The sequence below is a fragment of the Manis javanica genome, chromosome 4 (assembly GCF_040802235.1).
Source record: "Manis javanica isolate MJ-LG chromosome 4, MJ_LKY, whole genome shotgun sequence".
In the NCBI taxonomy this organism is placed as follows: domain Eukaryota; kingdom Metazoa; phylum Chordata; class Mammalia; order Pholidota; family Manidae; genus Manis; species Manis javanica.
In genome coordinates, this window is record NC_133159.1 from 24,615,131 (window position 1) to 24,643,035 (window position 27,905).

The 27,905-nt window shown below is 51.8% G+C and overlaps 2 protein-coding genes across 12 annotated transcripts; one reads left to right on the top strand and one right to left on the bottom strand.

Moving 5' to 3' along the window:
* The first annotated feature begins 4,011 nt into the window (after positions 1-4,011).
* Positions 4,012-11,989, top strand: HPCA (hippocalcin). 2 transcript variants are annotated; one of them, XM_017667999.3, is made up of 5 exons: positions 4,012-4,279; positions 4,645-4,744; positions 7,130-7,528; positions 11,621-11,726; positions 11,849-11,989. In XM_017667999.3, exons 3-5 carry the CDS (start codon positions 7,151-7,153, stop codon positions 11,944-11,946), a joined length of 582 nt encoding a protein of 193 aa, XP_017523488.1. In that variant the 5' UTR covers positions 4,012-4,279; positions 4,645-4,744; positions 7,130-7,150; the 3' UTR covers positions 11,947-11,989. The 2 variants fall into 2 exon arrangements, with proteins under 2 accessions (XP_017523488.1, XP_017523489.1); XM_017668000.3 differs by lacking the exon at positions 4,012-4,279 and adding an exon at positions 5,794-5,847 and having other exon boundaries at positions 4,680-4,744.
* A 745-nt stretch (positions 11,990-12,734) lies between these two features.
* TMEM54 (transmembrane protein 54) lies at positions 12,735-18,818 on the bottom strand. Of its 10 annotated transcripts, none has more exons than XM_073233585.1 (6): positions 18,542-18,818; positions 16,208-16,571; positions 14,025-14,084; positions 13,678-13,866; positions 13,416-13,581; positions 12,735-13,070 (listed from the first exon to the last, which is right to left on the bottom strand). In XM_073233585.1, exons 2-6 carry the CDS (start codon positions 16,394-16,396, stop codon positions 12,937-12,939), a joined length of 738 nt encoding a protein of 245 aa, XP_073089686.1. In that variant the 5' UTR covers positions 16,397-16,571; positions 18,542-18,818; the 3' UTR covers positions 12,735-12,936. The 10 variants fall into 10 exon arrangements, with proteins under 10 accessions (XP_073089686.1, XP_036866322.2, XP_073089685.1 ...); XM_037010427.2 differs by having other exon boundaries at positions 16,175-16,410; positions 18,542-18,799; XM_073233584.1 differs by having other exon boundaries at positions 16,175-16,571; positions 18,542-18,799.
* Between the last annotated feature and the right edge of the window lie 9,087 nt (positions 18,819-27,905).

Consider the following 27,905-nt stretch of genomic DNA (forward strand, 5'->3'; position numbering starts at 1 on the left):
GGTAGAATGGGCTGACTTGGCAAGGTAGCAGGTGTGGGGGTGAGGAGGAGGGAGGGTCCGGACGGGGTGGGGCTGAAGGGAGACCCAGGTCAGGTGCAGCGCAGGCTGCGTGGAAGGCAGTGAGTTGGATATTGGCTGGCTTGAGTCCGAGGTGCCTGTGGGCTTCTGGGTGCAAGTCCAGGAAGCAAGTGGAAATACAGGCTTTACTGAAGAGCCAGAGGGACAGAGGACTTGTCTTTGCCAACTTTCCCAAAGCTGCCGACCAAGACCTGAACTGCGTCTGTTGCCCTCTCAAGTCTGTAGGCTCATATTGAGGCATCAGCAAAGATGCAGGCCCTTCTCTCTCGCTGGGAGTCCTGGCCTCTGGGCTTGGCAGACAGATCAGCTGTCTTTACCCAAGAAGGGTTGATGCTCTTCTTGAGGGCATTTTGGCCATCCCTCTGCTGCAGAGCCCAGCAGCCTTAGGGGCTCTACAGACAGGATCTGTAAGCCCAGACTTTTGCTCTGCAGAGGGACCATCTCCAAGCAGCCCAACTAGCCACCTGGAGCCAATATTAACTGAGTGTTGACCGTGTGCAGGCCCAGGCCTCTGCACTTTACAGGCTTCCTCTTGCTTAATCCTCACAGAGACCCTTCCAGGATAGTGCTAATATTACTGTTTCCATTTTACAGATGAAGGACCCAACCAAACCTTCCAGACGTGAAGGGCCTTGCCTATGTCAGTGTGTCAGGGTTCAGCCCTGCCTTGTGGGAGCTGCTAGGCTGCTGTTTGGGCTGGACAGGCAGCTCTCTGAGCCCAATCTGTAAGGTGAGGCTTGCTCAAGGGACCCCAGCCCCACTTGAACAACACCTGCGCCCTCCCCCTGATTTCAGGTTTGCCGTCCCAGCTCCCAGGACATTCTCAACACCCCTGTGAGTCCCTCAGTGCACCCCCGTTCTGTTCCTCAAGGCCCAGCTCCCTCGGGAACAACCAGACCCATCCCCTCCCCCTCCCATGCTGTGCTCCTGGCAGCGTTGCACCCTGGGCTCTGGTCCGGGGGTGGTCCCCAGCGGTGAGGGGGGATGGGCAGACACTGGGATCTGTTGGGCTAAGATGTTAGGCTTCTAGAGACTTCCCCCACTGCCCAGCTCCCCATGTCTGGGTCCATTGTGCTCCAGGCTGAGGTAAGCAGGGCCTTTGGAAAGGGGTGGCTTGAGGTTTTTAATCACTTTATCAGTGTTTGTTTGGGTAATGAAGCCCTGAGATGCTTTTCCCTCCATCTGTCCCCACCATCTGCTCCCATCAGGATTTTCCAAGCCATTTGGGACCTGAGAGGGGAGGGTGGGGTGGGGTCTGTGCCTCTGAGGGGGATGTGGAGGGGCTACCTCTGCCTACTTCCTTAAGAGGCTCCCAGAAAGGGGCCTGGACTCCTAAGTCACATGGAACAGGGTTCAAATTTTGGCATTGTCACTTTCCTGCTGTATTACCTGGGGCAGGTGACTTCATGTCTCTGAGCCTCAGTCTCCACATCTGTAAAATGGCAACAACACTGTTGACTCCTCAGGATTAGCTCAGATCAAGTAGGGGACACGTGCAAAGCACTCTGCAAACAGCAGGTGCTCAAGAGATATGCAGCCCCTTCACTCATCCGCCACTTGCTTCTCTCTCTAGCCTCCTGGAAGCTGGTCTGCTCTCTTTAGTGCCAGAGAAGGGTTACCACCTCCGGTTTCTGTACAGCTACCTCACCCCTTAGATGCTGGGGACATCCCCTCCCCTGGGACTTGCTCTTTTTCCCATCTCCATGGGCCCTGCCTACTGCTTAGTTCCCTTACAAGGCCCCCTCTACTTCTACTCTAAGCCATGCCTCTCCCGCCCTCTTAGCTGCCTCATTCTGGGGCAGGAGGGGTCTGAGGATCATCAGTAGGCACCACCCCAGCCCCGGAAACAGGCCTTCATAGAACCCTTCAAACCTGCAGGGCTCCGGGGCCTTATCCATGTTCTGTGTTCATGTCCCAGTGAACCTGTGCCTCAGGCCTAAGGCCCAGTGAGGAAGTCAGTGAGGCTGTCTTGTCAGCACTCTGTTCAGGGATTTCGATGAGGATGTCACGGCACCCATATTCCCTGTCTAAACTTTCTGCTCAGAAAGTAGAAGAGACTTGTTCCAGGTCATCCAGAAGTGGAGGGACCCAGGCCCCCTGACAACTGCCTGTCTGCCCCCATTTCCTCGGCTGTATCTCAAGGTACTAGGTCTGGGACTAAGAGCCTTGGTGGGGAGCATGGGGATCGCCAAGCTGGGATTCCCCTTTGGCTCATGGGGGCCTCCCAGTGCTTCTTAGGCCCCCCGGGAGGGGGGATGGCTGATGGGGAGTAGCCAGTGGATCCTACCAGAGTACAAACTGCTACCAGATCCACCCTGCTCGTTCCAGGTTCAGAGAAAGTCAAAGGTGGGTGGAGGACCCAGGGTGGGGAGAAGACATGGTCTTGCTTTCAGAAGCCCCATCTACTGGGGAGATAGGATGCAGACTGGGGGTCTTGAGGGCAGGGCATCAAAGTCAACCTCACAGAGAAGAAAAACATGGGACTAGGAGAAGTAGGCTCCTGTGGGGCTGATCCCAGGGGTCAGCCTGGAGGAGGTGAGGCTGGGGTGGTGAGGTGTGAGGAAGCAGAGAGAGTGGCTAAGCATTCCCTGTGAGGGTAAGCTGAGGCCCCAGAGGATAGAGAGGGGGACCCAGACCAGGCTGAGAAGATTCTCCAGCTTCGGGAAGGGGAGAGAAGAAGTAGCAAGTGCTGGAGGAAGGGCAGGCCCCTCTCCCAGTCCAAGCATAGCAGGCTCTCCAGGACTAATGGAAAGAAGAGAAGGAGCTTGTCACTCCAGGGCCTGGGGTGGGGGCTGAACAGCATGTCTCTCCCTGTCCCCAGGGCTGCATGCAGGAGGCAGCTGGGAACCACCCACTCATGTCTGGCGTCTCTCACGCCTCCATCGGGGGTCCCAACACCACAAGGCACAGAGAGGAACTGGTGTTCAGGAGGGCCCAGCTGTCCCACCTCCCCATCCCCAGCCTGGCTCCCAGTTCCTCTTTTTGAGACCTCCTAATTTGCCCTCAAGCAAGAGGGACTAAGGCTAGACTGTGACACCTAAGAGGCTTGGTCTGGGAGACTGGAGGTGAGCTTTGGTCTGCACTCCCATGGCCGGATGTGTTAAGGGGGGGACAGTAGCTGCCATCAAACTGGGACGAGCTGTGGAGCTGTCCAATCAGAAGGCAGATGTTGTCAGATAACCCCTGGTCATAAGATGGCCCCCTGACCCCACCCTGAGCCCCAGTCCTCACAAAGTCAGTTCTGGACAGGATGCCTGAGTAAGCTTGACCTGGAAGTCAGATCCTTTCATTCTGTTCAAAGACCTAAGAGCTTCCCATCTCACCTGGAATAAAACCTAAAGTCCCTGGCAAGGTCCTAAGAACTCAGCCATCCTAACCACCTGCACACCGATCTCAACTTTTCCCCACATAGCATGTTATGTCTGTTGTCTACTGTCCATGGCTGTAAGCCCACTACCTAGAACAGTGCTGGGCACAGAACTAGTGCTTGTTAAATAAAATAACTGTGCTATGAACAGACGAAGACACACGGATTCAAGTCCAAGCCTTCCACTCACTAGCGGTGACACTGGGAAATCATTTATTTCCCAGTGGGAAACCTATTTTCTCACCTGTGAAATGGGGGGCAATAAGGACACCCCCTAAAGATAAAGAAAGGACAAAACTTGAGCCCAGGAGGTGGGGCTTGTTGTAGAGGCTGGGGAAGAAGGATGCAGCCCCTATTCTGACAGGAGCAGCTATGATGGGGGTCTGTGACTCTGCAGAAGGGCTGTCCTGTCTGCAGGCAGAGGGCCTGTGCCTCTCGGAACTCCCCAGCTGGAAACTCCTTAGCCCTCACATACCACCATACAGCGCAGGCAGGGGGGGGGGCGTTCTTTGATCCGAGTTGGGGGGAATGGGAGGAGCAAGTAAGATCAATGTTGGGAGGTGGGGTTCACTCAGAGGGTGCCTGGGAACGAGATCCGGAGAGGCGGCCAGGGGAGGCGGCGAGGCTTTCTAAGGTGGAGGTGGGGTGGGGGCGTGTCTGCCCCCCCACCGCGCCACGCCGAAGACCTCAAAGACCAGAGGAGTGGGCGCTGCCACCTCGCGGAAGGGCCCCCAGCTCACTTATTTCCCGAGTTGAGGCGCGGGGGCAGGGAGGGTGCCTATCCTCCCAGGATCTGGATTCCGCCTTCGAAGCGACGTGCGGCTCTGCGACCAGGTAGGCATGGGGGAGGAAGGCGGGTGGAGCGGCCCGGGTCGTCCCCAGCTTGGGAAGGAGGTCTCTGGGCAGTGACACACCGTCCCACCCGCCTCAGGCTACCTGAGTCAGATGCCGGGGCGATGGGGACCTCGGTCCTCCTCCCGCGGCGGGAGCTCCCTCGTGAGGGGGGCCGGGGCAGCCAGGGCGTCCCCTTCCCTCTCCCGAGCAGAGGCGGGGGCGGAGCGCAGCGCACCGCCTCCCCAATCCCCGGGGTTGGAGGGGAACCCGCCTCCCCAATCCCCGGGGTTGGAGGGGAACCGGAGGAATCGGGAGCCCCCCGGGGAGGGGCTCCGGGCGAACGCTGCGGGGCGTCTCCCTCGCAGTCCCGCCCCCCGCCCCCCGCCCGCCCCTCCGGCCGCCTCTGCCGCCGCGAGCCGCAGCAGCGCCGCCTTCCCTGCGCAGTCGGTGTCTCCGCGTCGCTGGGTGAGTGGGGGCCGCTCTGGCCAGGGCTGGGGGACGCGGGGAAGGGGCATCCTGGAGGGAGGGGGCCCCGTCCTGGGTTACCAGAGCCTGCCGCTCCCGCGCCTCCCGGGAATACTGCCTCCGCGGGCGCAGGGAGCGGGGGCTCCCCCGGGGAAACGCGCGGCGCTCTCCAAGGTCCTGACGGCCGAGCGGCCAGCCCGGAGGAGTCGTGTCTCGGCCTCCTCCGAGCGCCCCCTCCAGGAGGGGCCGCGTGCGAGCACTCAGAGGATTGAGGCGTGGGCTCTGGGCGAGATCTGGGAGAGGTTCGCAGAGGGTCCCCGGGGCGGGTTTCTCAGATCGAGCTGTGCGTCCTTCTCATTTTGGGGACGGGGAGGGTGGTCTTTGCGGAGACAACCCTCCCTCTACCACCCTCGTTTCCAAGTCTTCCAACTGGGAGGGGCAGCTCTGAGGGTGGCAGGGAGGAGGGGGCACTGGAAGATCTTTCTCCTGCCCAGCGCCTCTCTCAAACCCCGCCCTGATGACCCAGTTCCTTGGACCTTGAGGAGGGGACTAAGGGACACATTCCACCGCCCCAGCCCCACACATTTCCTTAACCCCCTCCCACACACTTGTTCAGTGGGTCCTCAGTCTGGGGCAGAAGATGCTTATTTAGAATGGAGGGTCACCAACTTACAGAAAATGCATGTGACCCACTCCTGAGGATACACACAGGTCCCTCAAATGGCCACACAGGCACATGCCCTTCACACTGTGATGGGTGCACACCTAGTCACAGGCACATATATGCACATGCATAGATACGGATTGAGCACATGGGGAGACAAATGCAGTGCAGAAACCAGGGACACACATGCATAAATGAGCACATGCACTCATAGACACACTCATACACATGTGCACAGAGCTTAGTGCAAATGCACACACAAGGAATTCCCTCACCCTGTTTCACTCAAGCCCCAAAGTGGGGTGGGGGGCAAGGTTCACCTGCAAACACCCCTACATCCCTGCCCAGAACTGCCTGGTTCTCCTCTCCTTTACCTTCCCCTCAGCCCTCCATGCTCTAACCTCCTACACTGAGGGGACCTTTCTGGCCTAGATAAAAGGTAAGTGTTGGGGGAGGGTTGGCTGGCTAGGACTCGTTCTGGAAGAGGGGCCCCTACCAGGTCTGAGAAGGGCTGCAGGTCCCTTTCCTCAGACCTGGCAGCATCCCTTGGAGAAGAAAGAAAGATGGCAAGGGTGTCTGAGGGTCCCACGTGCAGCTGGCCATGTGAGAGGTGTCAGCATGGGAGTTGGCTTGTGATGGCATGTGTGAGACATGTGGGGTCGTGGGCTGGTGTGTCTTGATGCGCAGGGTATGGGAGCTGTTCGTGAGTGGTGCCGTGTGTCAGTACATGTGATCTGTAGAGCAGAGGGAATACTGTCATGTTGGAGGCATGGTGACCCTTGGGTGGGTGTGGACTGGCATGGGATATTTGAGTGGCATGGGACTCTGTGAATAGCATAATATGTTGGTGTGTGTTCATTTGTGTAGTGTTGTGCATGAGTTTTCTGGCATCTGGATACATGTAAACAATTTTTACTTATTTAACATTATGTTGCACGTTATGTGCAGGCATTGTTCTAAGTGCTTTACATGTATTAACTAATTTAATCTCCATAACAATAATGAGGTTGGTACTATTACCCCCATTTTACAGATGAAGCAGAGAGAGTTTAAGGAACTTGCCCAAGGTCACATAGTTGGTAAGAGGCAGAGCTGGGATTCAGACCCAGGTAGTCTGGCTCTGGAACCTCAGCGAACACCCACCTTATGCTGCTCCTTTTCAGGCACATGTGTGTGGAAGAAAGATCAGGTCAGTGTCTGGGCTGCAGGTGTATTTTGTGGTGAGCAGGCATAATTATGTGTGGCAATGAGGGGACAGTGTGTAGGAGGGAGGAGGTCTACAAGGCCTTTTTGCATCTCCCTGGTCAATGCTGGAAATCAGCCATCATTCCATGACTGTGTGACCTGAACTAGGTCACCTAACATCCTTGAGTTTGTCTAATCTGTAAAATGGGACTAATCCCCAAGCTGCACTTTGTGAAGGTGAAATGGTGCACACCTGTGAAGGCTCAGAGATGGGCCTCAGTAAGGGAGAGCTTCCTTCCCTTCCTCTGTCTCCAGGTCTGTTCCCTGGGGAAGTGTAAGGTCAGGGGAGATGATGTACGGCATGTCACAGTGGCAAGATGCCCTGGTGCAGGCTCTGTGACCTTGGGCCATCTTCTCTCTCTCACTGGGTCAAATGGCCTGGGGTGGCTGGTTTCTGGGGGCTTCCTGCAGTGGTGTCAAGGGGCCAGGAGGGCCTGACCACTCCTCTCTATCCCTTAACCCTTTTGGGGACCCAGGTGGGACTTGGCTCAGTGGCCATGGGCAAGCAGAACAGCAAGCTGCGGCCTGAGATGCTGCAGGACCTGCGGGAAAACACGGAATTTTCAGAGCTGGAGCTGCAGGAGTGGTACAAAGGCTTCCTCAAGGACTGCCCCACGGGCATCCTCAACGTGGATGAGTTCAAGAAAATCTATGCCAACTTCTTCCCCTACGGTGATGCCTCCAAGTTCGCCGAGCACGTCTTCCGCACCTTCGACACAAACAGCGATGGCACCATCGACTTCCGGGAGTTCATCATTGCACTAAGTGTGACCTCGAGAGGCCGCCTGGAGCAGAAGCTTATGTGGGCCTTCAGCATGTACGACCTGGATGGCAACGGTTACATCAGCCGCGAGGAGATGCTCGAGATTGTGCAGGTGGGCCCCTGGGCCCCTCAGAGTGACAGGCACAGGGCCCAGCAGCTTGCACCCACCACCCTTTTTTATCCTCTCGACTGCCCCTATGGGTAGGTAGTGTGACAGGTGCTATTTTTATGACCCATTTAAAAAACTTTATTAGGAGTAATTTCCAATTTAAAGAAAAGTTGAGAAAACTCCTATATACCCTTCACCCAGATTTACCAACTAACATTTTACCAAATTTGCTTTATCATTATGTGTGTGTGCATGTGTGTAATGTTTTGTTGTCCTGAACATGACCTTCTACCTCTGAATACATCAGGACATATTTCCTAAGAACAGAGACATTCTCTTACATAACCCATAATATGATTATTAAAGTCAGGATATTTAACACAGAAACAATGCTATTATCTAACTTCGAAATCATATTCTAATTTTGCCAATTTTGTCTCAATAATGTTTTTTATAGTGTTTTTTTTGCCCTGGTCTAGGATCATGCATTACATTTAGTGGTCATGTCTCTATCCCCCTTTAATAAGTAGCAGTTTTTCACTTTCTTTGCCTTTCAAGACTTGACATTTCTGCAGAGTATAGACCAATTATGTTTCATTGATCCTCATTTACTCAGGAGGAACGGATGCTCAGAGGGGTAAAGAGATTTGCCTGAGGCTACACAGCTTACAAATGGGCCACCTGGCTCCACCATCCATATTCCATCTGGATCGTCCAACTAATTGACTGAGCGTCCACTGAGAGCCTAGTACTGAGTGATGCCTATACCCATGAACTCAGTGCATCCTTACAACCCCACAAGGCTCAGGCAGGTGAAGTGACTTACACAAGGTCGCACAGCACATAAGTGGAGTCAAGTTCAGGCTGGCTACCACTCAGAACTACCTCTTGAATAGGGGTCTGGCTTCCAGTTCTGCAGTTGGCCTCAAACTCTTAGACTGCTCATCTGTAAGATAGGGATGGTGATGCTGACCTCATGGGGAGATTTAATGACCTGATGTGAATGCCCTTTCTTAGTACAAATTTAAGTGTTACAGATTTTAGCCTTATCTCAAAAACATTCGCAAGTGCCCATCCTCTCAGCCCAGCATTTAAGGCTGTCAGAGCTCTGGTTCTATTTTACCTGCTTAGTTCCTTATTCACTTCTTCCCTGAGCCTCTGGGTCTTCACCTGCAAAGTGAGAGCATTACCTCCCTCCTTCGCAAGGCTATTGAAGTTATAAAGAGGGATGGGGAGGCAGGAGAGGGCCCAGCATGCAACTGGCACTTGGTAAACGTTAGCGATTGTCAGTTATTTTCTCTTCTGCACATTCTTTGCTCTAGCCAGAATGGCCTCTGCAGCACTTTTGGATTCTCTCTTGCTAAGGGTCTGGGTCTGTTTTCTCCAGCTGGAATGGACTGCCTTGGGAGGTGGTGCCCTCCCTATGCCTATCGTTAGGGGGAAGCCTTAATGCTTGTCAATGACTCCTGTGGGCCAGGTGTTAATTCTTTAGATGATGGATACTGAGAAGTCCTGGGGGCCCTGGTGGAAGGTTTGGGATAGCCAGGGTCATGGAAGATCACGCAGGGAGTAGGCATTACCTGGATGCCAACCAGTCAAGAGGGATGTTCATGTTTTACTACTTAGTGTGGTTGCACTGGTGTATACTGGTAAACCCCAGCCCTGCTGGTAGTGCAAACTCCAGGGCATTCCTTGGGCATCGTCAGGACCCCTTCCTGGCTGGCCTCTGTCAAGTAGGCCCTCGTTTCCTTTACGGCAGCCCCAGAGGGCTCGTGCAGACAGGGCTCTGCAAACCCCATTGACTGATTAATTACAAGTCAGCTCCAGTGAAACAATGAATGAGCAGCAATTCCAGACAATTAATTAGGAGGCCCAGGGGAAGGGTTGTCACAAAGGGAGCAGTCACTCTCTGTCACTCGCTCAGTCCTTCTCAGGACCAGCCCCACGGTCAGGGAATGGGCACATGGGAAGGGTAGGGATGGCATCAAGGCCCCTTGCGGCTCCCATTCTGGCAGGAGAGACAAATGTGCAGGCCCCACTGACCACTGCAAATGTGACATTTGGGAGTCTGGGGGACTGATGGGCAGGGAAGAACTGAGGATATGGTGGGTAATGTAATGTATAATGAGTAATTATAATATGAGTCATTGTTTACTGACACTTACTCTAGCCAGGTATTATTCTAACCTACATGCTTCTTGGAGGAGGTGTCATTTACCTCTTTAATCCTCTGGACAATCCTAATGAAGGAGATATGGTTACCCCCATTTTACAGCTGAGGAAACCAAGGCTCACAGTGGCTGTAAGTACTTGTCCAGGGCTACACATAAAGTGGTTAATGGGACCAGATGCCACTCCATGTCTCTGCTGGTCATCACCATCCCACAGCATCTGTCCAGTAGCTAAGAGGGAGCCGGTTCTAATCTGGCATCTGCTGTCAATTGCTGAGCCAAGCTTGATTTTTTTATCTGGAAAATGGAGATCATGATACCTGCTTTTCAGGGCTGATGTTAGAAATAATGCATGTAAAGTACCTGGCAAATAGTAGTTGCCTGATAAGTGGTAGCTAGTATCAGTGTTCCAGGTAGAGGCTGTATGTAAATGCTGGGGAACCTGAAAGGCATAGGGGTGTTTGGTTGTGGCAAAATCACCTACTAGGGGAGACCTGATGGGGGTGAGGTCAGCAGGGACTACAGCATGAAGTGCCTCAAAGGCTAAGGGCCGAATGGTTTGGACTTGGGACAGAGGGCAGTGGGCGGTGCCAAGGGCTTTTAAGTAGGGGAGTCCCTGCCAGATGGCCGGCACTGTGGATATGGGCACTAGCTAAATGTCCATGGTCCTTTTCTGTATGCTGGGGACTAGGAGCAATCCTACAAAGGCATAATTGCTTCTGGAGAGGTGTTCCCAGAAGAACAGCTCAGGAGGCTCTTGGTCAGCATATGGGCCCTGACCCAGCTGGGATTAGAGAAGGCCTCCTTAAGAAAGCTCCATGAAAGCTGAGCCCCCAGGAGGAGTGGGAGGCAGCAGAAGGAGCGTGGGGCAGCATCCTGGAGCTGGGTGCACGGCAGGCCTGGAGGGAGGCCTGTGTGCGAAGGAAACAAGGGGGCGGCCCGCTGTGGGCTGAGGATGTGGCACTGGAGATCTGTGTTTGGAAAGAGCTTTCAGAGGCAGTGTTGGGGGCAGACCCGGGGAAAGTGGCCAGAAGAGACCAGTGCATAGGCTGAAGCCGGATCTAAGGCCAGGGACGTTTATGGGATGGATGAAGGAGGCTTCTTGGAGGAGGTGTCACTAGCAAACAGCCAGGGACTGAGGCGACGACTCTGCTCCTTCAGCTACTGGACGTCCAGCCTATCCAACTGGTCCATGTGCTCTGTGTACATTCAGCATAAAAACTCTCCGCGTCGCCTCCGCAGCTCCTGCACTTGGCGGCTGCTGTCCTGAGCACCGCAAAGCGCAGGCTGTCCCAGCCTCAGGCAGATGCTCATTTGCGTTTATTTGTATAATGCTCCGGGTCCCCTCTGTCTGGAGTCCTCCAGCACTCAGTGCGGGCTGCGCCCCCTGCAGGCCACAGAGGCGCAGTGCCACCCCCTCCGCCTAGCGTCCTCTGTCGGTCACCGAGGGCATGGGCGCCCAGCGCCGGAAGCCCCGGAGTTTCTGAAAAGCTGCGCTAACCCGGTAATTACCCTGGAACCTTACAGCGCTAAGAGCATCTAAGCCTGGCGTTCTAGGCCTTTGGCCATTTGGGCCCCGATGTACTACATCTCTCCTGACCCCCTGCATTCAGCCGTCCCCCAGTTCTCAGTGCCCACTCAGCGCTTCCCACCGCGGGTCGTTTGTACATGCAGACTTTTTTGCCAGCAATTACTTTCCCACCTAGCGCCCCAAAGGAACTTAGGGCCCGCTCCAGCAGCGTCCTCTTCCGAGCAGCTTTCCCAGACACTCCTTCCTGCGCCGTCCAGTTCCTCCACGTCTCCGTGACCCCCTACCTCACCCTGGCGGGGGCGGCAATGCCATATCTAGGGGCGCTTCTGAGTGTTGGGGGTGAGGGGCCAGGCAGGCAACTCTCACTTCCTGCCTTGCCCTCCCGCCCCACAGGCCATTTACAAGATGGTTTCCTCCGTGATGAAGATGCCGGAGGACGAGTCGACCCCAGAAAAGAGAACCGAGAAAATCTTCCGCCAAATGGACACAAACAACGACGGTGAGGGGCAGGGGCGGGGCGGGGCGGGGCGGGCGCCACACCCTTCCTCCCCCGCTCTGTGCTCTGCCTCCCCGCGCTAAGCTGCCTCCTTCTTCCGCGTCACTGATCCCTTTGCCCCGCAGGAAAGCTGTCCCTGGAGGAGTTCATCCGCGGGGCCAAAAGCGACCCGTCCATCGTGCGTCTGCTGCAGTGCGACCCCAGCAGCGCCTCCCAGTTTTGAGCTAGAGGAGCCAGGTTCCGCCTCCTCCCTGCCTTCACTGGCCCCCTCCCAGCTCTCAGCTTACTCTCCCCTTGTGTCCGTCCAGGCTGGGGGGTGGGGGGTCAGACTGCCCCCCGCCCCGGGTCTACACTCTGGGGGGGTGGCTATGGAGTAGGGAACCCTGCAGGTCCCCAAGGCCCAAGCAAGCCAGCGGTTAGTGTCCTGCAGTCCAAGAGGCGGTATCTCCCTCCCTTTGGCAAGGATGGAGACACAGGCTCCGGCTTGCTGTTCCCCTCAGTCAGCCCTCGCTTACCCAGACAGAACTACAGCCATCCCTCCCCCGACCCTCAGCCCAGACTCCCCTCCCCAGCCACGGAGCCAACTCCCCTGCCCTGCCCTGGTAATCTCCACCTGGGTGGAGGGGGAATCAGGCCCTGGTGGGGAGCTGTCTTTTTATTTGGAGTGGAGAGAAAGATTCCCTGGTGTGGGGGTTTGAGGAAAAGCTTCCTTGAGCCATCCTCAACCTTCCCTGCTCCAAAGCACTTGTTGGCACCGAGGCCATGATGCAAAAGGAAAACCTCCTGATTCCAGCCTCCCAGATGTGGATCCCATGAATCCCTACCTGCCTCTCAGCGCTTAGATGCACACAGACCCACCTACCCTTCTGTGAGTTACGCCTCTATGGGACATGTAAACAGGCCTGCAGACAGCTGGGCAGACACATCTGGAGCCCCACCCACAGCCCTCCTGTGTGGGAATGAAGCACAGGCCCCTGGCCCAGCCCCTCCCCCGCTGCATGCACCCACGTGGAGCATCTCTGTTCTTTTTAATAACTTCAGAATAAAGTCTCCTTTCAGTGCAGTGGGCTGGGTGACCATGGGAAGGGGTTGGAAGCCCCACCTGGGTCCCCAAATAGCCACTGAGCCCTCTTGGGTGGCCTCCAGGAATCCTGGCCTGGTCACAGTGCAGACTTGGTTGCAGGGCCCCGGCCTGGCGAGGAGGCATCAGTTGTCAGAGGGTCAGCAGCTCAGAGCTGGTGCAGCTCAGCAGGTCATGGCTCTCCACAGGCTCTGGCTTCTCCTGCATCTGTGGAGACACAAGCGGCAGCCAGGCCTGCTGGGTCTGGGTCTCTGCCTCCAGGCCACCTGGGAATGGGAGGAGGGGGTTGCTGGGAGGATCTCTGGGGTGAAAAGCATCACTACTCCCCCTTCATAGGAGAGGCAGGCCATACCCTTGGAGTGCCCCCACTTCAAGCCTAGATACCTCTCCCCTTGCCTCAAGACTCACCCTGGGCTTTCAGCTCTGTGTGATTTAGCTGGGAGAGCTGACCTCTCTGACCCTCCTTTGGACTTAAGGGAAAACAAGTCTTGCCCCAGTTCTCAAGGTGGGGGCCTGTACGGAGGGGTGGGAGCAGACCAGCCTGGGCTCCCCTGCTGGGGCTCCCAGGAAATGTGGGGAGTCAGGGCTGCGGGGAGGGGGGCAGACCTTACCGTGCAGTGGCTGCTTTTCCCCCACCAGGGCCTCAGTTCCAGCAGCTGGTGGGCAAACTGGGCACAGCGCACAGCAAACACACTCTCTGCTATGCAGAGCACTAGTGAGATGCCCCAGAGGCACAGGCTGGAGCTCTGTGGGGACACAGGAGGCAGAGATGGCTGCCTGGGGTTAGGGATGGAGGGCAGGACTCCAGGAACCCTTCCCACCTCTGACGAGCACCTGCATGTCCTCGCCAACCACCCAGGCCTAAGCACTCACGTAAATTCGTGTGGGGTCGAAGGGACAGTCGGACACCAGTGCCAGTAGTTCAGGGCTCTCAAAAGTACAGGCAGCCAGTAGTGCCCGGCCCTGGGTCGCAAAGGTCACGGTGATCGATGCCACGAGGCCAAGAGCACAGGTCAGAGAGAGAAGAGCACAGGCCATGCTTGAGCTAAACACTGTCCAACGCTGGATGAGGGAGGCCACTGGTCAGTGGATGCAGGCTCAGACCCACGGGCAGCTCTGGCCCCCATGGAGTCAGCCTTACCCCCTCCAACCAGACCAGGCCTTTGGGCTGGCTGCCCCTACCTTACCCATATAACCCCATCCCAGGAGATGCCACATACCAGGGGGATGCTGGGGAGGTAGCGGGACAACGCGATGGTTGCAATACCTGCGGTGATGACCTGTGGGGGAGGCTTAAGTCAGCCCTGACCCCTCTGCTGAAGGAAAGCAGGCATAGGGTCAAGGCCAATGCCAACTCTAGCCCTCCAAACCCCCACTACCTGACTTTTTGCTTAGCTCTGGCCTCATTACCTCCATCTCCCCAAGGCACTGCCTCCTCAAAAACACAGTCACTCCCTGCCTACAACCTTCTGTGACTCCCCACTGCCTATAGCTGTATATCTCAGAGACGGGTGTCCCAGGGCTGCAGAGGCATGTCACAGGATACATGACATGTCTCCCTGGAGTGGAGAAGCTTTTGAAAGAAACTAAGTAACTCAACTGGCAAAGAACTACAAACAAAATTGATATTTTAAAACAAATCAGGAAACTATGTGGGGCAGAATTTAAAATCTCTAGGAGTATTTCAAATTATCCCAGGCTTTCAGTGGCCTGGTACCTGTCCTGTCGGCTTCTCAACCCCACCCTGGCCAGTCTCTTCTTTCATTGCCCTGGGTATGGACACCCACACCTAGCCTGCTCCCGATCCCACCCACACAGTGCCCTCTCGGGAACACCCTTTCTGCCCTGGTTCTTCCTCCTGTAAGCCTCCCTAACCACCCGCAGTCCCAAGACGTGGGAACGCCCCACCATTTAGACCACCAGCTGCCTTTTGAATCTTTTGGGCTCCACTCAGCCAGGCTTCTGTGAGTTCCCTACCTTTCCACGCATGGGCTGGACCCATGGGAGGCAGGTGGTACGATGGGGGCCTGGTGATGTCTTTTATTTACTGTGCAGCTATAAGTTACTGCCTCAACCTCCCTGGGCCAAGCCCTACTCTACAGGATGAGCTCTGGCAAGGATACTGGTTTTAATGTCAGACACAAATAGTTTCAAATCCAGCTTGGCTTCTTTGTATCAGCAGGAAGTTAGATGGATCCCCACATCTCGCTTTCCCCTCTATAAAATGGGGGTAACAGTGGCCCACGTTGCAAGGAGTGAAGATGAACTGAGGAAACAAGGGCCAAGTGAAGTGGTCCAGCCCAGAGTCCACTCCTGGTGGACCTGCTAACCCTGAGCTCACTGCCTGCCTTGCCTGCCTCACAAGGCTTGTGAGAGGAGAAAATAACGGTCATAGGACCTCCAAGGGACGGTGCCTACCTCTGCATGGCTCTGTCCCCCAGCCAGAGGCTTTCCTACTTGCTGGGGAGTGTGATCCTCATCCACCTAAACCTTGAGGCCAGTAGGCTGTCTGAGCTTCATGTTGCAGGGGAGGGAACAGGCTTAGAGAGAGACATAAATTCCTCAGCCAGGAGGAGGTGGCAGATGGAACTCAGACACTGATGTGCACATGTTGCCCAAAGGGCAACCTCTGCTAACAGGTGGGAAACAGCTTGATAAGCTTGAGAATACCAGGTCTCTTCAGTCAAGTACTTGTCAAAAAGGTACCGACATCTAGTCATAGCCATGGCTACCATTTATTGAGACCAGGCCTAATGCTAAACTCCTGCCAGATTGGTTTATTCAGTGCTTCCAGAGCAGATCTTTCCCATTCCCACCTCCACACCTTCGCATCTGCCATTCTCTGTACTTGGAATGCCATTCTAACTTCCACTCCTACCTGCTGGCTCCAGCATGCTTCATACTTGGGTTAAGTAATTGCAGCCTATCTTTGAACTCCTACTCACCCACCAATACCCAGTTCAGGGGCCTGTGAACCCTCCTGGAGCTGTGTATGCTGAGCTGAGGCTCCTTCCTTCTGTCCAGCAGTGCCTTGACTATTTCCCGATTGTAATAATAACCCTAACTCATGGTAGCGCACACTAACCATGTGCCAGACATTGTGCCAAGCACTGTATGTGAATGATACTCATTCCGTACTCACCAGGACCCTTGGAGGTGGACACTGTTATCATCCCCCATTTTTAGACAAGGAAACCAAGGCAAAGAAAGGTTGAATGACTTGTGCAGTTGGTAACTGGTGGAGCAGAGCAGGGGCCAGCGCTCAGGGCTGTCTGCTTGCCCGCCCCAGGCTCTGGGTGGGGACTCATCAAACACCTTTCAAGCTCCCCCTAGTCCCCTCCAGCCAGCTACCCTCCCAGACTGGCCATACCACAATGGCAGAAGTGACAGAGAGGATGTTCACCACGCAGTACTGCAGAGCCACAGTGTCATGGGGGGCAGCCACGTAGCGCAGCACAGTGCCATGGAGGAGAGCAGCTGCAATGAAGCTCACGTGGCCCAGCACCACCAGCACCAGCCCTGTCTTCATGAGCACCTTCCGGAAGTCATCCACACTCAGGCCACCTGGGGGGGACAGCTGTGTCAAGGCCATGGGTGGGGCTCATCCTGTGGGCAGAGGAGAAAACCAAGGCCCTGGCAGGAGTGACAGATGTTGGGTTTTAAATCTATTTCTGCATGACTTGGGGCCAGTAACGTGTCTTCTCTGATCCTCAGTTTTCTTCCCTGGAGGAGGTGTTCACAACGCCATCATGAGATTCCTTGGAACTCTAAGGCTGGAGAAACACAGCAGTGGCACTTAATAAAGGGTAGTAACCCTTGTTGGTGCTCAAGGTCACAAATGGCAGAGCCAAGATTTGAACCTGGGTCTCTAGCTCTAGACCCATGATTCTTCCATTAAAGCTCCCCATTCACTGATTTATTCATTCATGTGTTTGTTAAACAAATATTCACTGAGTGTCTGCTCTGTGCCACACCCTGAGGTACCACAGTGAGCTTGACACTCACTGTCCAGGCTCAAGGAGCCCCCAGTTCACTGGGCAGGGATCAGATCCTGCCTGGGATTCAGTTTGGTGAATAGGGCCTGGCACACAGTAGGTACTCAACTCACAATTGCTGAACAGACTTGGGGCAAAAAATTCAAGCCTTTGAGTCTCCATTTCCCCCTCTGTAGAATGGGAAGAATAACACTTATCTCCCGGTGGGAAGGAGGGGCCCATGAGTGGAAGAATGGGAAAGAGGGACATTCCCTGGAGATGCTGGGAAAAGCCAGCTCTTGGTACAGAGACAGGCAGAGATGGGGCAAGTTGGGGGGCCTGGGGGCAAAGACCACCAGGGGCTCATATACAAGTTCTCTGAGTGGCCAGTGGCTGCTCAGCCCCAGGGCCGGGGAGCCCTCCTCCTTGGGAAGCTCAGGCTGTTCAGATCTGCTTTCTGGAAGGCCCCTCATGGGTCCCAACTCTGCCCTTGATGACACTAGCCCATGGCCCCAGCAGCCCCTCACTCTAGACAGCTCCGTAAGACTGTTATGAGTGGCCAAGCCCCCAGAACTAATCAGCCCCCCTTCTTTGTTTAGAGCTCCTGGTGGGACCTGACTGAGTCCCTTGCTAGGCCTAAGCCTTCCCATCTGTGGCAGAGAGGGTTGGAGATTTCATATTTGGTAGTTCTGCAGCTAAAAACAAAGAAAGAAATCACTAGATTGCATGTTCTTGGGGGCCTTGTGCCAAGAGGCAGTCCCAGGGAGCAGGGAAGGATGTGGCCACACGTCACAGCCCCTCTGTGTGACTAGCCCCTTCCCAGGCTGGGTCTCAGATTTCCTGTGTGTAAAACAGGAGGTGTTAGTCTGGCTGGTCTCTGAACCCACTGGAGTCTGCAGGACCAGGTCTAGCAGAAGCAGAGCACAGACAATGGGCAGGTTAACTGCTAGCCAAACAGGAAGAGGCATGGCAGCTTTGTCCCAGGGGCTTGACCCACCTCATCCCATCCACCCACCTACCTGGCAGCCCAGATACCACCTGGCTCAGGGCTGGACTCATGAACAAGAGCATCCCAGCACCAAGACCTGGTCAAACTGGAGGCACAGGACCAGTGTGGAGCTGTGCCTGGAGCCCTGGACAAAGTCCCAGGGCAGTCCCCTGCTTCCCTGTTTCTAAGTTACCACTCTGGGAGCACTTGGCTATGTGGCTGGCACAGTATTAACACTTCACTCCTACTAGCTAACTTCTTTCTCCTGATAGCAGGAGGTGGTGCAGCCATCCCCATTTTACAGATGAGGAAACAAGCTCAGGCAGCATCACTGTGCCCAGGTATTGAAGGGGGACACATCAGTCCCACTCTCCATCTGGACCCTGTCTGTCGATGGCCCTGCCCTCCCCACTAGCTGGGGGAGGGGCCCGAGGAAGCCTCAGGGCAGGCGGCCCCGGCTCAGAACCCCCTGGACCCTGGATCGCCTCCCTCTGCTCGCTCTTGTGGCCGAGGTGAGGGCTGCTCTCTCCCCTCGAGGGTCCCTCCTCCGCAAGAAGGGAAGCGGGGGCGGGCGGACGTGCTGCCCCACAGCCAGAAGGTCCCAGCAGCCCTCCTCCCTCCATCTCATTGCTGAGGAAACTGAGGCCGAGAGCAGAAAGTGACCTGCAGAGGAGGCGGCCTGGACCGGGGGTTCTGGGCTCCCACTACGGCCCTCCGCCCGCGCAGGACGACTGGGGCGGGTTCGGGCCTCGCGGGCCGTCCGGCCGCAGCTCACCAAGGCGCAGACACATCTCGGCTCCCGGCGCGGGCCCTCCGCCGCGGCCTCAGCGGGGCCCCAGAGGCTGCGGGCGGCCGGGGGTTCCCGCTCCCATCCTCGTCCACAGCCGCCGAGCCGCCCGCCTTCAGCGCGCACCGCAGAGCCCGCGCCGCGCCCACTTCCCGCCCGGAGCCGGGCTCGCGGGGCCCCGGCCGGCCTCCCTTCCCGTCACTCCCCGGGTGGCCCAGCCCCGAGAGGGCCCTGCCGGCTCGTTTGCATCCCGGCCGGTCGGACCGGCTGGGCAGCCCTTCCTGGCCCGCCCGGCTGAGTCACGGCGCTGGCCCCACCCTCCAGCGCCCGCTTCGGATCCCCGCAGGAGCCGACCGCCCCCCGAGTCTAGCCCGTTCACTCCGGTGATGCCCATTAATAGGTGCAAAGTGAGGCTCAGAGGGGACCGTGTTCATCCAGATGGGGGCCGTGTGCGTTAGCTGTGGTTATCATGACCTGGAGGGCACCTGGACGGGCCAGACCCCAGGGTGAAGGCCGGGAATCCGCTTCTTTCTAGAGAATAGGGAGGGGTGGTGCAGAAGCACTGCCTGGGGCACCAGGGTCTGTCCCTGGCCTGCTGTGTGACTCCAGGCAAACACTTTCCCTCTCTGGACCTTAGTTTTACTGGGCAATGCACGTGGCCTGTGTGGCCTCGCCTGGTAGTCTTGAGTCCTCCACGCTGAGCCAGGTGCTTTACTTCTCCATCTGGGAGTCACTGTTTCCTCGTTGGAAAACAAGGGATAATTCTTGTCCCTTAGGTCGTGGTGAGACAAAACGAGATAAGAAAGCACTCTGAAACCTCTCTACGGACTATCTTTATAAAGTGTAGACTTAGCAGGTACATGAAATAGGAGCTTTACTAATCCTGGTTACTGAGCCCCTTTAGTGTGTCAGGATGGACCCCTGCCCTCCCTTATTTGATCCACCTCATCTGGAGGGGGACTCACCCAAAGCACCCAGCCAGAAGTGCTGGAGTAAACCAGAGTCCAGGTCTCTGGGCCGTGGTCCTCTCCCTGGGCTCTCTGGGCCCTTGGAGCAGGCCTCTGGGAGGCACCAAGTATCTGGGTGGCATCAGTTCATGATCTCTGTGCCACCTCCCCTCCCCCTACACATATACTGGTCAGGGGCTTTGAGGGCAGGGGCTGGCTTGAAGCACCAACACCATATGTCCACTGGTGTATGCCTACTGGTGCCTTGTATGTCATGCACCTGGGACAGCACGCAGAGCCTCTGGAGTTTTTAGTGTATAAACACCAAAAGAGGGAATGGAGCCATCTGGGAAGCCCCCTGGGGCACTGGCAGACCAGTCAGGCAGGCTGGTTGGTGACCTCTCAGCAGATCTGCTTCCTGTCATCTGAAGGAGAACAGTGTATGCCAGGTGCAGGGTGGGGAGAGACACTTGTGAGGTGGAAGACAAGATGGGGACAGTTCAGCAAGCCATCCAGCTGGTGCCCTCCCAGGCTGGCATCCAAATGTTCATGCCCATGGGGACAACCTTTCAGTTGGGCAATTGGGTAGTATTACCCAGACTGTAGATGGTCAAACACCTGTATTTGTGACCTAGCAATTCCATTTCTTGGTCTTTATCAGACACACCAAGAGTGCAAAGATACACTTGCATTTAATGACGTGAATGGAGGAGCTGTTCAATTGCAAGCAGTAGCCCCAAAGTGATGACCAAGAACGGTGTGGGCCCAGAAGAGAGGGAGGGGAAGGATTTTGTTTTTTGTTTTACACATGGCTGTATTTTTGAAGTCTTAAAATGAGCATTTATTTCTTGCTTGTGTTAAAAAGAAAGAGAAGGTTCCCTCCTCGTCACCACCCTGCCCCGACTCCCCCAACAACTTTCAATAACAAAGGCCACCTCCCAAGGGGCAGCCCTGGAGAACATGCAATGTGTTTATGCAAAGCCAATGCCAACTGGCATGTGTGTGCATGCATGTGGCTTCTCTATCAGGCAGACCCCTCGACACTGAGCCCATTTGGAGCCTTCTGCAATGAGGTGGGGGACCCAGACCTTTTAAATGTCTCTGCTTTCAGATGTATAAATGAGGACCCTCTCTTTTTATCCTTGGAAAAGTTAAGGATTGTTATCCTGTTTTGCAGATAAGGAAATTGAGCCCAGAAAAGTCAAAGGTTTCTCAAAGATCACATAGCATGTATCAATGGTAGAGCTGACACTTGAATCCAGGCCTGCCTCTCAGGAAAGGCTGCTCCTGAGTGTGGTGGGTTTTGGGGGAGTCTAAGCCTCCCAAAGGCTCTCTTGAGCCTCTGAGGAGGGAAAACTTACACCTGCTTCTCCCTAGACAATTTTCCCAGCCCTGGCCCAGCCTTGGCGGCCTGAAGTTATTGCCATTTCTCTTCCTTATTGCCAAGCAGACAAAGTCCATTAGTCTGAGCCATCCAGTGTCCCCTGCGTTTGCCCCACCCTTTCTGCATGCTGGCCTGGAGTTCTGTAAAGAACAAGAACTCTAGGCCCTTGTCCTCCACCAACTCACTGTGACACCCTGGCAGCTCACTGCATTTTCCTGGGCCTCAGTTTCCCCACCTGTCAAATGGGGATAATGACTGCCTTTCCTGCTTCCCAAATTTCTGAGATGTAAACCACTTGAGAGACATGACAGCGGGTTGGAAATTAGCCAGAGAAATGCAAGTAGTAATTCTCTCTTTTCCCGGAACAGTTAACAACCAGGTGTGGCCCTGTGCACTTAAACTGAAGGCTGGGTCTTCCTAGGGATGGCCTCCCTGCCTGGGTGGCTCGGCTGGGGAGGGAGGCTCAGGCTTCTAGTCCTGTTTAACTCCTCCTCACCTTAAAAAAAGCTCCCCCCCACCCCCGACTGATTGAACAGTTCCTCCATGTAAATAAAATAATCACACACAGACCCTACCATATTCTACTCTAGGTATGTATATACATGTACCTAAAATGAAAAGCCAGCTTGTCTGAGGAGTGGTTAAAGGGCACTTAACATGTTTATAATCACAAATTATATATGGTGTGAAGGTGGTGTTTGTAATTTTTTGTATCTTTTCTATATTTTTTTTTACATTTCTTTAAACTAAAAAGTTTATTGTAGAAAACGTGGAAGAAAAAACAGGAAAGCATGAAAAAGAAATCAGAACTACTCATAATCCTCTCCGTCCCATGGACAACCACCATTCACACTTCGGAGGGTATTTTCCTACGTGCATATAGCATTTTCTCCTTTCCTGAGTCTCTTTACTCTGAGGCACCTTCTTGTCACTTTAATCTGTAGCCCTCCCTGTCACTGCCCTCCGTGCCTCCTGGAGTTTGGTTTCTGGATCTCAGTCCGACGATCTGTCCGAATGTCCTGCTCATCCATGTGAATACTCTTCCTTGACCTACTCGCTGCCCTTCACCATGACCCTAGCCATCCTCTCTGGAACCATACCTTGAATGTCCCCCTCTGGAATCCCAGCCTCAAGCATCCCACAGAGGCCTCCCCTGTAGCAGGCCCTTCTCCTGACTCCCAGGGCCTCATCCCCTAACTTCACGGAGGCCACTGGCCCTTTCCATCTTCTTCTTTATTTATTTTTATTTATTTTTTATTTATTTTTATTTTTATTTTTTGAGAGGGCATCTCTCATATTTTCCATCTTCTTCTTTATACTTCGCCCCCTCCTGGCCTCTCCACCACCAGGCCTATGCCATGGAGTTGAGCATCTGGAGGCAAGCTCAGTTGTCTGGGTGAGAAACGCTGGAGCTACTTAGACTTGGACCAGGATGGTGGCTGTGGAGATGGAGAAGAGGAAGATTTGATATGTGTGATATGTGTGCATGTGAAAATTTGAAAAGCACTCTTCTAAAGCTGCCTCCTCCCGCCTTCAGCCACAGGGACTCCACTCCGTCCTTCATCCCCGGCCTGGCAGCTAAGTCCTTCCTATCAGCCTGGAAACATACCCACGTCTATTCTAAAAGACACATCCTCGCTTTGACCCCCTGTTCATTTCTGATTACTGATTTTCGCTTCCTTTCCATTCCCCTCCAAGCTTCTGGAATGAATTAGCTCTCCATGTCATCTCCATCTTCTCAGCTGCCACCTCCTCCTCAGTCCACAGCAGTGTGGTTCAGCCCGCTGCTGGAAGAGCCCTTGTCTAGGTCGCCAGTGACTTCTAACTCCTCCGAGTCCAGCAAAGCATTTCAGTCCGTAAAACTCATTATTAGCTGCCTGCCTGCACTCCCCTAGCGTGCCTCTTTCCTGGTTTCCCGCCCACCTCTCTGGTTGTTCCTTTTGTCTCCTTTGTGGCCTTTTGGTCACCAAGCTCAAGCTTTCAGTATCAGTATTCCTTTGCACCCTTTCATTGTTCCCATTGATTGGTTCATGTAATCTCATGGTCCCCCTTTTATATGATGAGTCTCAAATCATTCCCCTGATTAGGCTGCTCCTCTGAGCATTAGACTTAAATATCCAACTGCCTTTGCTTTCCACCCAGGTGTCCCAGTCACCTCAAGCTCAACGTATACCAAATAATCATTTTATCCTTTCCCCCAAACTGCTTCCTTGTATTTTTTATCTCAGTTGGTGGCATCATGATGTACCCAAGCAAAAAACCTGGGACTCATTCTTTTCTCTTCCCTCTCTGTCTACATAAAGCCAGTCATCAAATCCTGCCAATTTACATAAAAAATATTTTTGTTAACAAGTGATTTCCTCTTTGTCCCTGCTATTATAGCCTTTGTCCACGCAGCAACTCTTACCCCTGAAGATTACTACTGAGTATAAATCAGATCATGTCATGCTTCTGCTTAAAATCAGCAACATAAAATAAATTCAAGAAGACATGATGGAAAGACATCCTAGGTTCATGGATTGTAAAGCTTAATACTGTTAAAATGGCAATTCTCCCCAAAGTGATCTACAGATTCACTGCAAACCCTATCAAAATCCAAGCTGCCTTTTTTTTTTTTTTGCAGAAATTGATGAGCTGATCCTAAAATTTATATGGAAATGCAAAAGATCCAGAATAGAATAGCCAAACCAAACTTAAAAAAGAAACAAGTTGGAGGGCTCACACTACCAAATTTCAAAATTTACTACAAGGCTACAGTAATCAAGACCATTTGGTACTGGCTTAAGGATAGATATTTAGATCAACGGAATAGAATTGAGAGTCAAAACAAATAAATAAACCAGAAATAAAACTGAAATAAAAATACATACACCAGTCACTGTGTCGTACATCTGAAACCAACATAATATTGTATATCAACTTTACTGCAATAAAAAATACATATGAGGCCAACTGATTTTTGATTAGGGTACCAAGATGGTTCATGCAAGAAAGAATCTTTTTAACAAACATAGCAGGGAGAATTGGATACCCACATGTAAAAGGATGAAGTTGGACCCCTAAATCATATCATATACAAAAATTAAGAGCTGTAAGAGCTAAACTATAAAGAGCTAAAACTAAAAATTCTTAGAAGAAAACAGACATAATTCTTTGAGACCTTGGATTAAGAATGGTTTCTTAAGTATTGTTTATGACAGCCAAAAAGTGGGAACAACCCAAATACCCACCAACTAATGACCTGATCAATCAATGGTATATCCATACAATGCTGTATTATTAAGCAATAAAAAGAAATTAAGTGTTGATATACGCTACAACATGAACATATCTTGAAACATTAAGCTACACAAAAGAAGCCAGACACAAAATATCACAAATTCTATGGATCTATTTATGTGAAATATCCAGCATAGGCAAATTTATCAAGAAGGAAATTTTATTATTTAGGGCAGGGGTGGGGAGTTGGAAGAATTGGGAGATGGGTGGGGGTAAAAGCTAAAGGGGGTGGGGTTTCTCTTCAGGGTAATGAAAATACTCTAAGATTGATCATGGTGATGGATGCACAAACCTGTGAATATACTAAAAGCTATTGAATTGTACACTAAATGGAGAACTGTATGTGAATTATATCTCAATAAAGCTGTTAAGAATAATAAAAAAAAGAATGGTTTCTTAAATAGGACACCAAAAGCACAAGCAAACAAAGACAATAGATAAATTTAACGTCATCAAAATGGAAAACTTTTGTGCTTTCAAAGGACATTATCAAGGAAGTTTAAAGACAGCCCACTGACTGGGAGAGTATATTTGCAAAGCATATATCTGATAAGGGTCTAGTATCCAGAATACATAAAGAACTATTACAACTCAACAATAAAAATGGCAACTAAAAAACAGGCAATGGAGTTGAATAGATATTTCTTTAAAGAAGATGTACACATGGCCAATAAGCACATGTAGATGTTCAACATCATTAGTCAGTAAGGGAATGCAAATAACAACAATAAGGTACCTCTTCATCCGACTAGGATGGCTATAACTGAACAAGACAGACAATAACAAGTGTGGAGGATGTGGAGAAATCGGAACCCTCATGCACTGCTGTGGGAATGCAAAATGGTTCAGCCACTATGGAAAAACCATTTGTCAGTTCCTCCAAAAGTTAAACATAATGTTACCAGATGACCCTAAAATTCCATGCCTATATATGCACCAGAAAGAACTGAGGACATAAATTCACACAAAAATTTGTACATGAATGTTCAGAACAACTTTACTCATAATTACATCACCATATCCAGAACAGGAAGCCACGCTCTCTGCCCTTTTCCCTGTTACCGTAAATGAAGTCCTCTTGCTCATTCCTAAGGCTAAACTCTCTCCTTATCAAGGTCTTTGCTTTCTGCAGTTATATCCTTTCTCTCCTTCAACATCAAGCACTTCCTCTGCAATGGATTGTTCCAGTCAACACCTAAACATGCTATATTTATACCTCCATCTTAAAACAACACAAAACAAAACCTCCCTGGACTCTACTTGCCTCCAGTCACCACTCATTTTTCTGCCTGCCTTCCTACTTTCTCAAATCTCATCACTCCCCAACCCACTCACTCTTTGGACTTCCAACCTCACCACTCCAGTGAAACTTCTTGCATCAAGGAAACCAGTATCTTCCATGTTGCCAAATCCAGTGTTCACTTTTCTGTTGTCACCTTAACATCTCAGCAATAGATTAATGTGACTACTCCATCCTGTTTAAAATATGCTTCTCTCGGTTCTGTGACCCCACACCCTTCAGGTTTTCCTCCTACCTTTGTAACCACCCATGCTTGGTCTCTTTAGTTGTTATCCCCCTCCTGGACTTGGACCTTGAAGTCCAGTCCTCAACTGGACTAAGTCAAACCTTTGACCTTGTCATCATCAATAACTGCTTCCAAGACCTTATTTCTAATACCCTACTTTCTGATATCCCTTATCTTTCCAGCTCACTTACTCTAATACCTTCTCAACAATTCTTCAGCTTCTTGAGACGTCCAGCTCTTGACCCCTCATGATGGTGTGCCTGAGAATGTGGGCAAAAGCCTTTTCTTATCTTTATCTACACCTCTTTTTCAATGATCTCATCCAGTTCCTTTGCTTTTATATTAGCACTGTGTTTCATATTATCTGACTCATATTATCCAGCTCTGACTTAGTGAAAATTTGTGTGCCCAACTGCTCACTTGTTATCTCTACTTGAATGTTAATGGTCACCTGAACTTAATATACCCAAAAAGAGCTCTTAATTCCACTTCTCTCAACGCATTCTTCCCCCACTTCTTTATTTCAGTAAATGGCACCATAACTTACCTAGTTGCTCAAGCCAAAATCATAAAAGCCATTTATGATTCCTTCCTTTTTCTCATTCTCCACATTCTATCCAGCTGCAAGTCCTGTTGCTCTATCTCCAAAAGTGTCTTACATCTAACTGATTGCCCCTGTCACTCCCTCCACCCAGTAGCTTCCGAACTGACCCTTCTACTCCCACCCTTACAATACATTTTCTACACAGCAACCAGAGCAATCTTTCAAAACATAAATCAGGTCATATCAATGCCTCCCTTAGGCAGCCTATGCAGGGCTTCCTCATGGCCTTCAGTGTCCAGCATGCCCTGGCTCCCACCCATGTCCCTGATATCACACCCCACCACTCCTTTCTCAATTACTGCACTTCAGTTGTATTGCTCCTTCTTTTCTTTCAATGCACCAAAGTAGTCTCTATCTGAGGATCTTTGCCCTTGCTGTTTCCCCTGCCCTCAATACTCTGCCTCAAATATTTGGTGAGGTTTTTTCTATCACAGCATCTAAATCAGTGCTAACAGAACTTCCTGTAATCCTGGACCTGTTCTACAAATGCACTATCCAGTATGGTAGCCACTAGCCACACACAGTTATTGAGCACTTGAAACACAGCTAGTGTGACTGAGAAAGTGAATTATTTAATTAAGTAATTAAAATGTAAATTTAAAGGGGTACCGGGGGCTAGTGGATATCATACTGAACCATAAAGATAAATTACCCTTAAACCACTCTCTATTAAATTATGTTTTCTTTTCTTTTTTTAATTTGTTTTATTGAGAAATACTTGACATACATCACTATAAGGTTTAAAGTATACAGAATTTTATTTTCTTCAAGGTAGTTTTCTCTAGATGAAATAATCTTGTTCATTTATTTATTAAATTTCTATTCTATCTACAAGAATCTGGCCCTTTGAAAGCAGAGGCCTTAAGTATCTTTAATATAGCTCACTGCTCAATACCTAGTACTTAGAATGGTGTCAGGTACATGATAGGTGCTTGGTATATATTCGGTAACCAATGAATAAAGCATTAAATCAGTGGTTCTCAAAGTGTGGTCTGTGAACCCCTGAGGTTCCCCAAAAAGAGAATCTGTGAAGTCAAAATTTTTGCATAATAATACTGAGATGTTACTTTGCTTTTTGATGGTGGAAAAGCAATGGAAGGTAAAATTGGCCCCTTAGCACAAAGCAAGGCAGAGACTCCAGGCTATACTGTGCTGTGTATTTGTCACTGCTACGCACAGCAGTAAAAGAAATAAATATACCAGTTTCACTTAAGAATGACGTGACAAAACAGTAAAAATTATTAACTTTATTAAGTCTCTACCCTTGAGTATACTTCTTTTAAATATTTTGACAGAATGGGAAGAATTCTGCTGTATGCCTAAGTACCGTGGTTGTCTTAAGGAAAAGCACTCGTGCAATTGTTTGAGTTGCAAGCTGAACTAGCTGCTTTTTCTTCATGAATACCATTTCTCCTTGAAAGAAAGGTTGAAAGACATACTATGGTTATGCAAATGTGGGTTTTTTGCCGACATTTTCTTGAAAATGGAGGAAGTGAGTCTGTCGATTCAAGGGAAAAAACTGACAATATGTGCTGCCAATGATAAACTTGGAGTTTTTGAGTGAAAATTAGACTTTTGGAAAATTTGTATCCACCTCTGTGAGTTTAGTAGC

Excerpts from the sequence above, each read along its gene's own strand:
- HPCA (XM_017667999.3), top strand. The coding sequence starts at position 7,151 with ATGGGCAAGCAGAACAGCAAGCTGCGGCCTGAGATGCTGCAGGACCTG. Across the intron at positions 7,529-11,620 it reads AGATGCTCGAGATTGTGCAG|GCCATTTACAAGATGGTTTC; the intron begins GTGGGCCCCTGG and ends CCCGCCCCACAG. Across the intron at positions 11,727-11,848 it reads AATGGACACAAACAACGACG|GAAAGCTGTCCCTGGAGGAG; the intron begins GTGAGGGGCAGG and ends TTTGCCCCGCAG.
- TMEM54 (XM_037010427.2), bottom strand. The coding sequence starts at position 16,396 with ATGGCCTTGACACAGCTGTCCCCCCCAGGTGGCCTGAGTGTGGATGAC. Across the intron at positions 13,867-14,024 it reads ACCTCCCCAGCATCCCCCTG|CGTTGGACAGTGTTTAGCTC; the intron begins GTATGTGGCATC and ends TCCCTCATCCAG. Across the intron at positions 13,071-13,415 it reads GGAAAAGCAGCCACTGCACG|GTGGCCTGGAGGCAGAGACC; the intron begins GTAAGGTCTGCC and ends TCCCATTCCCAG.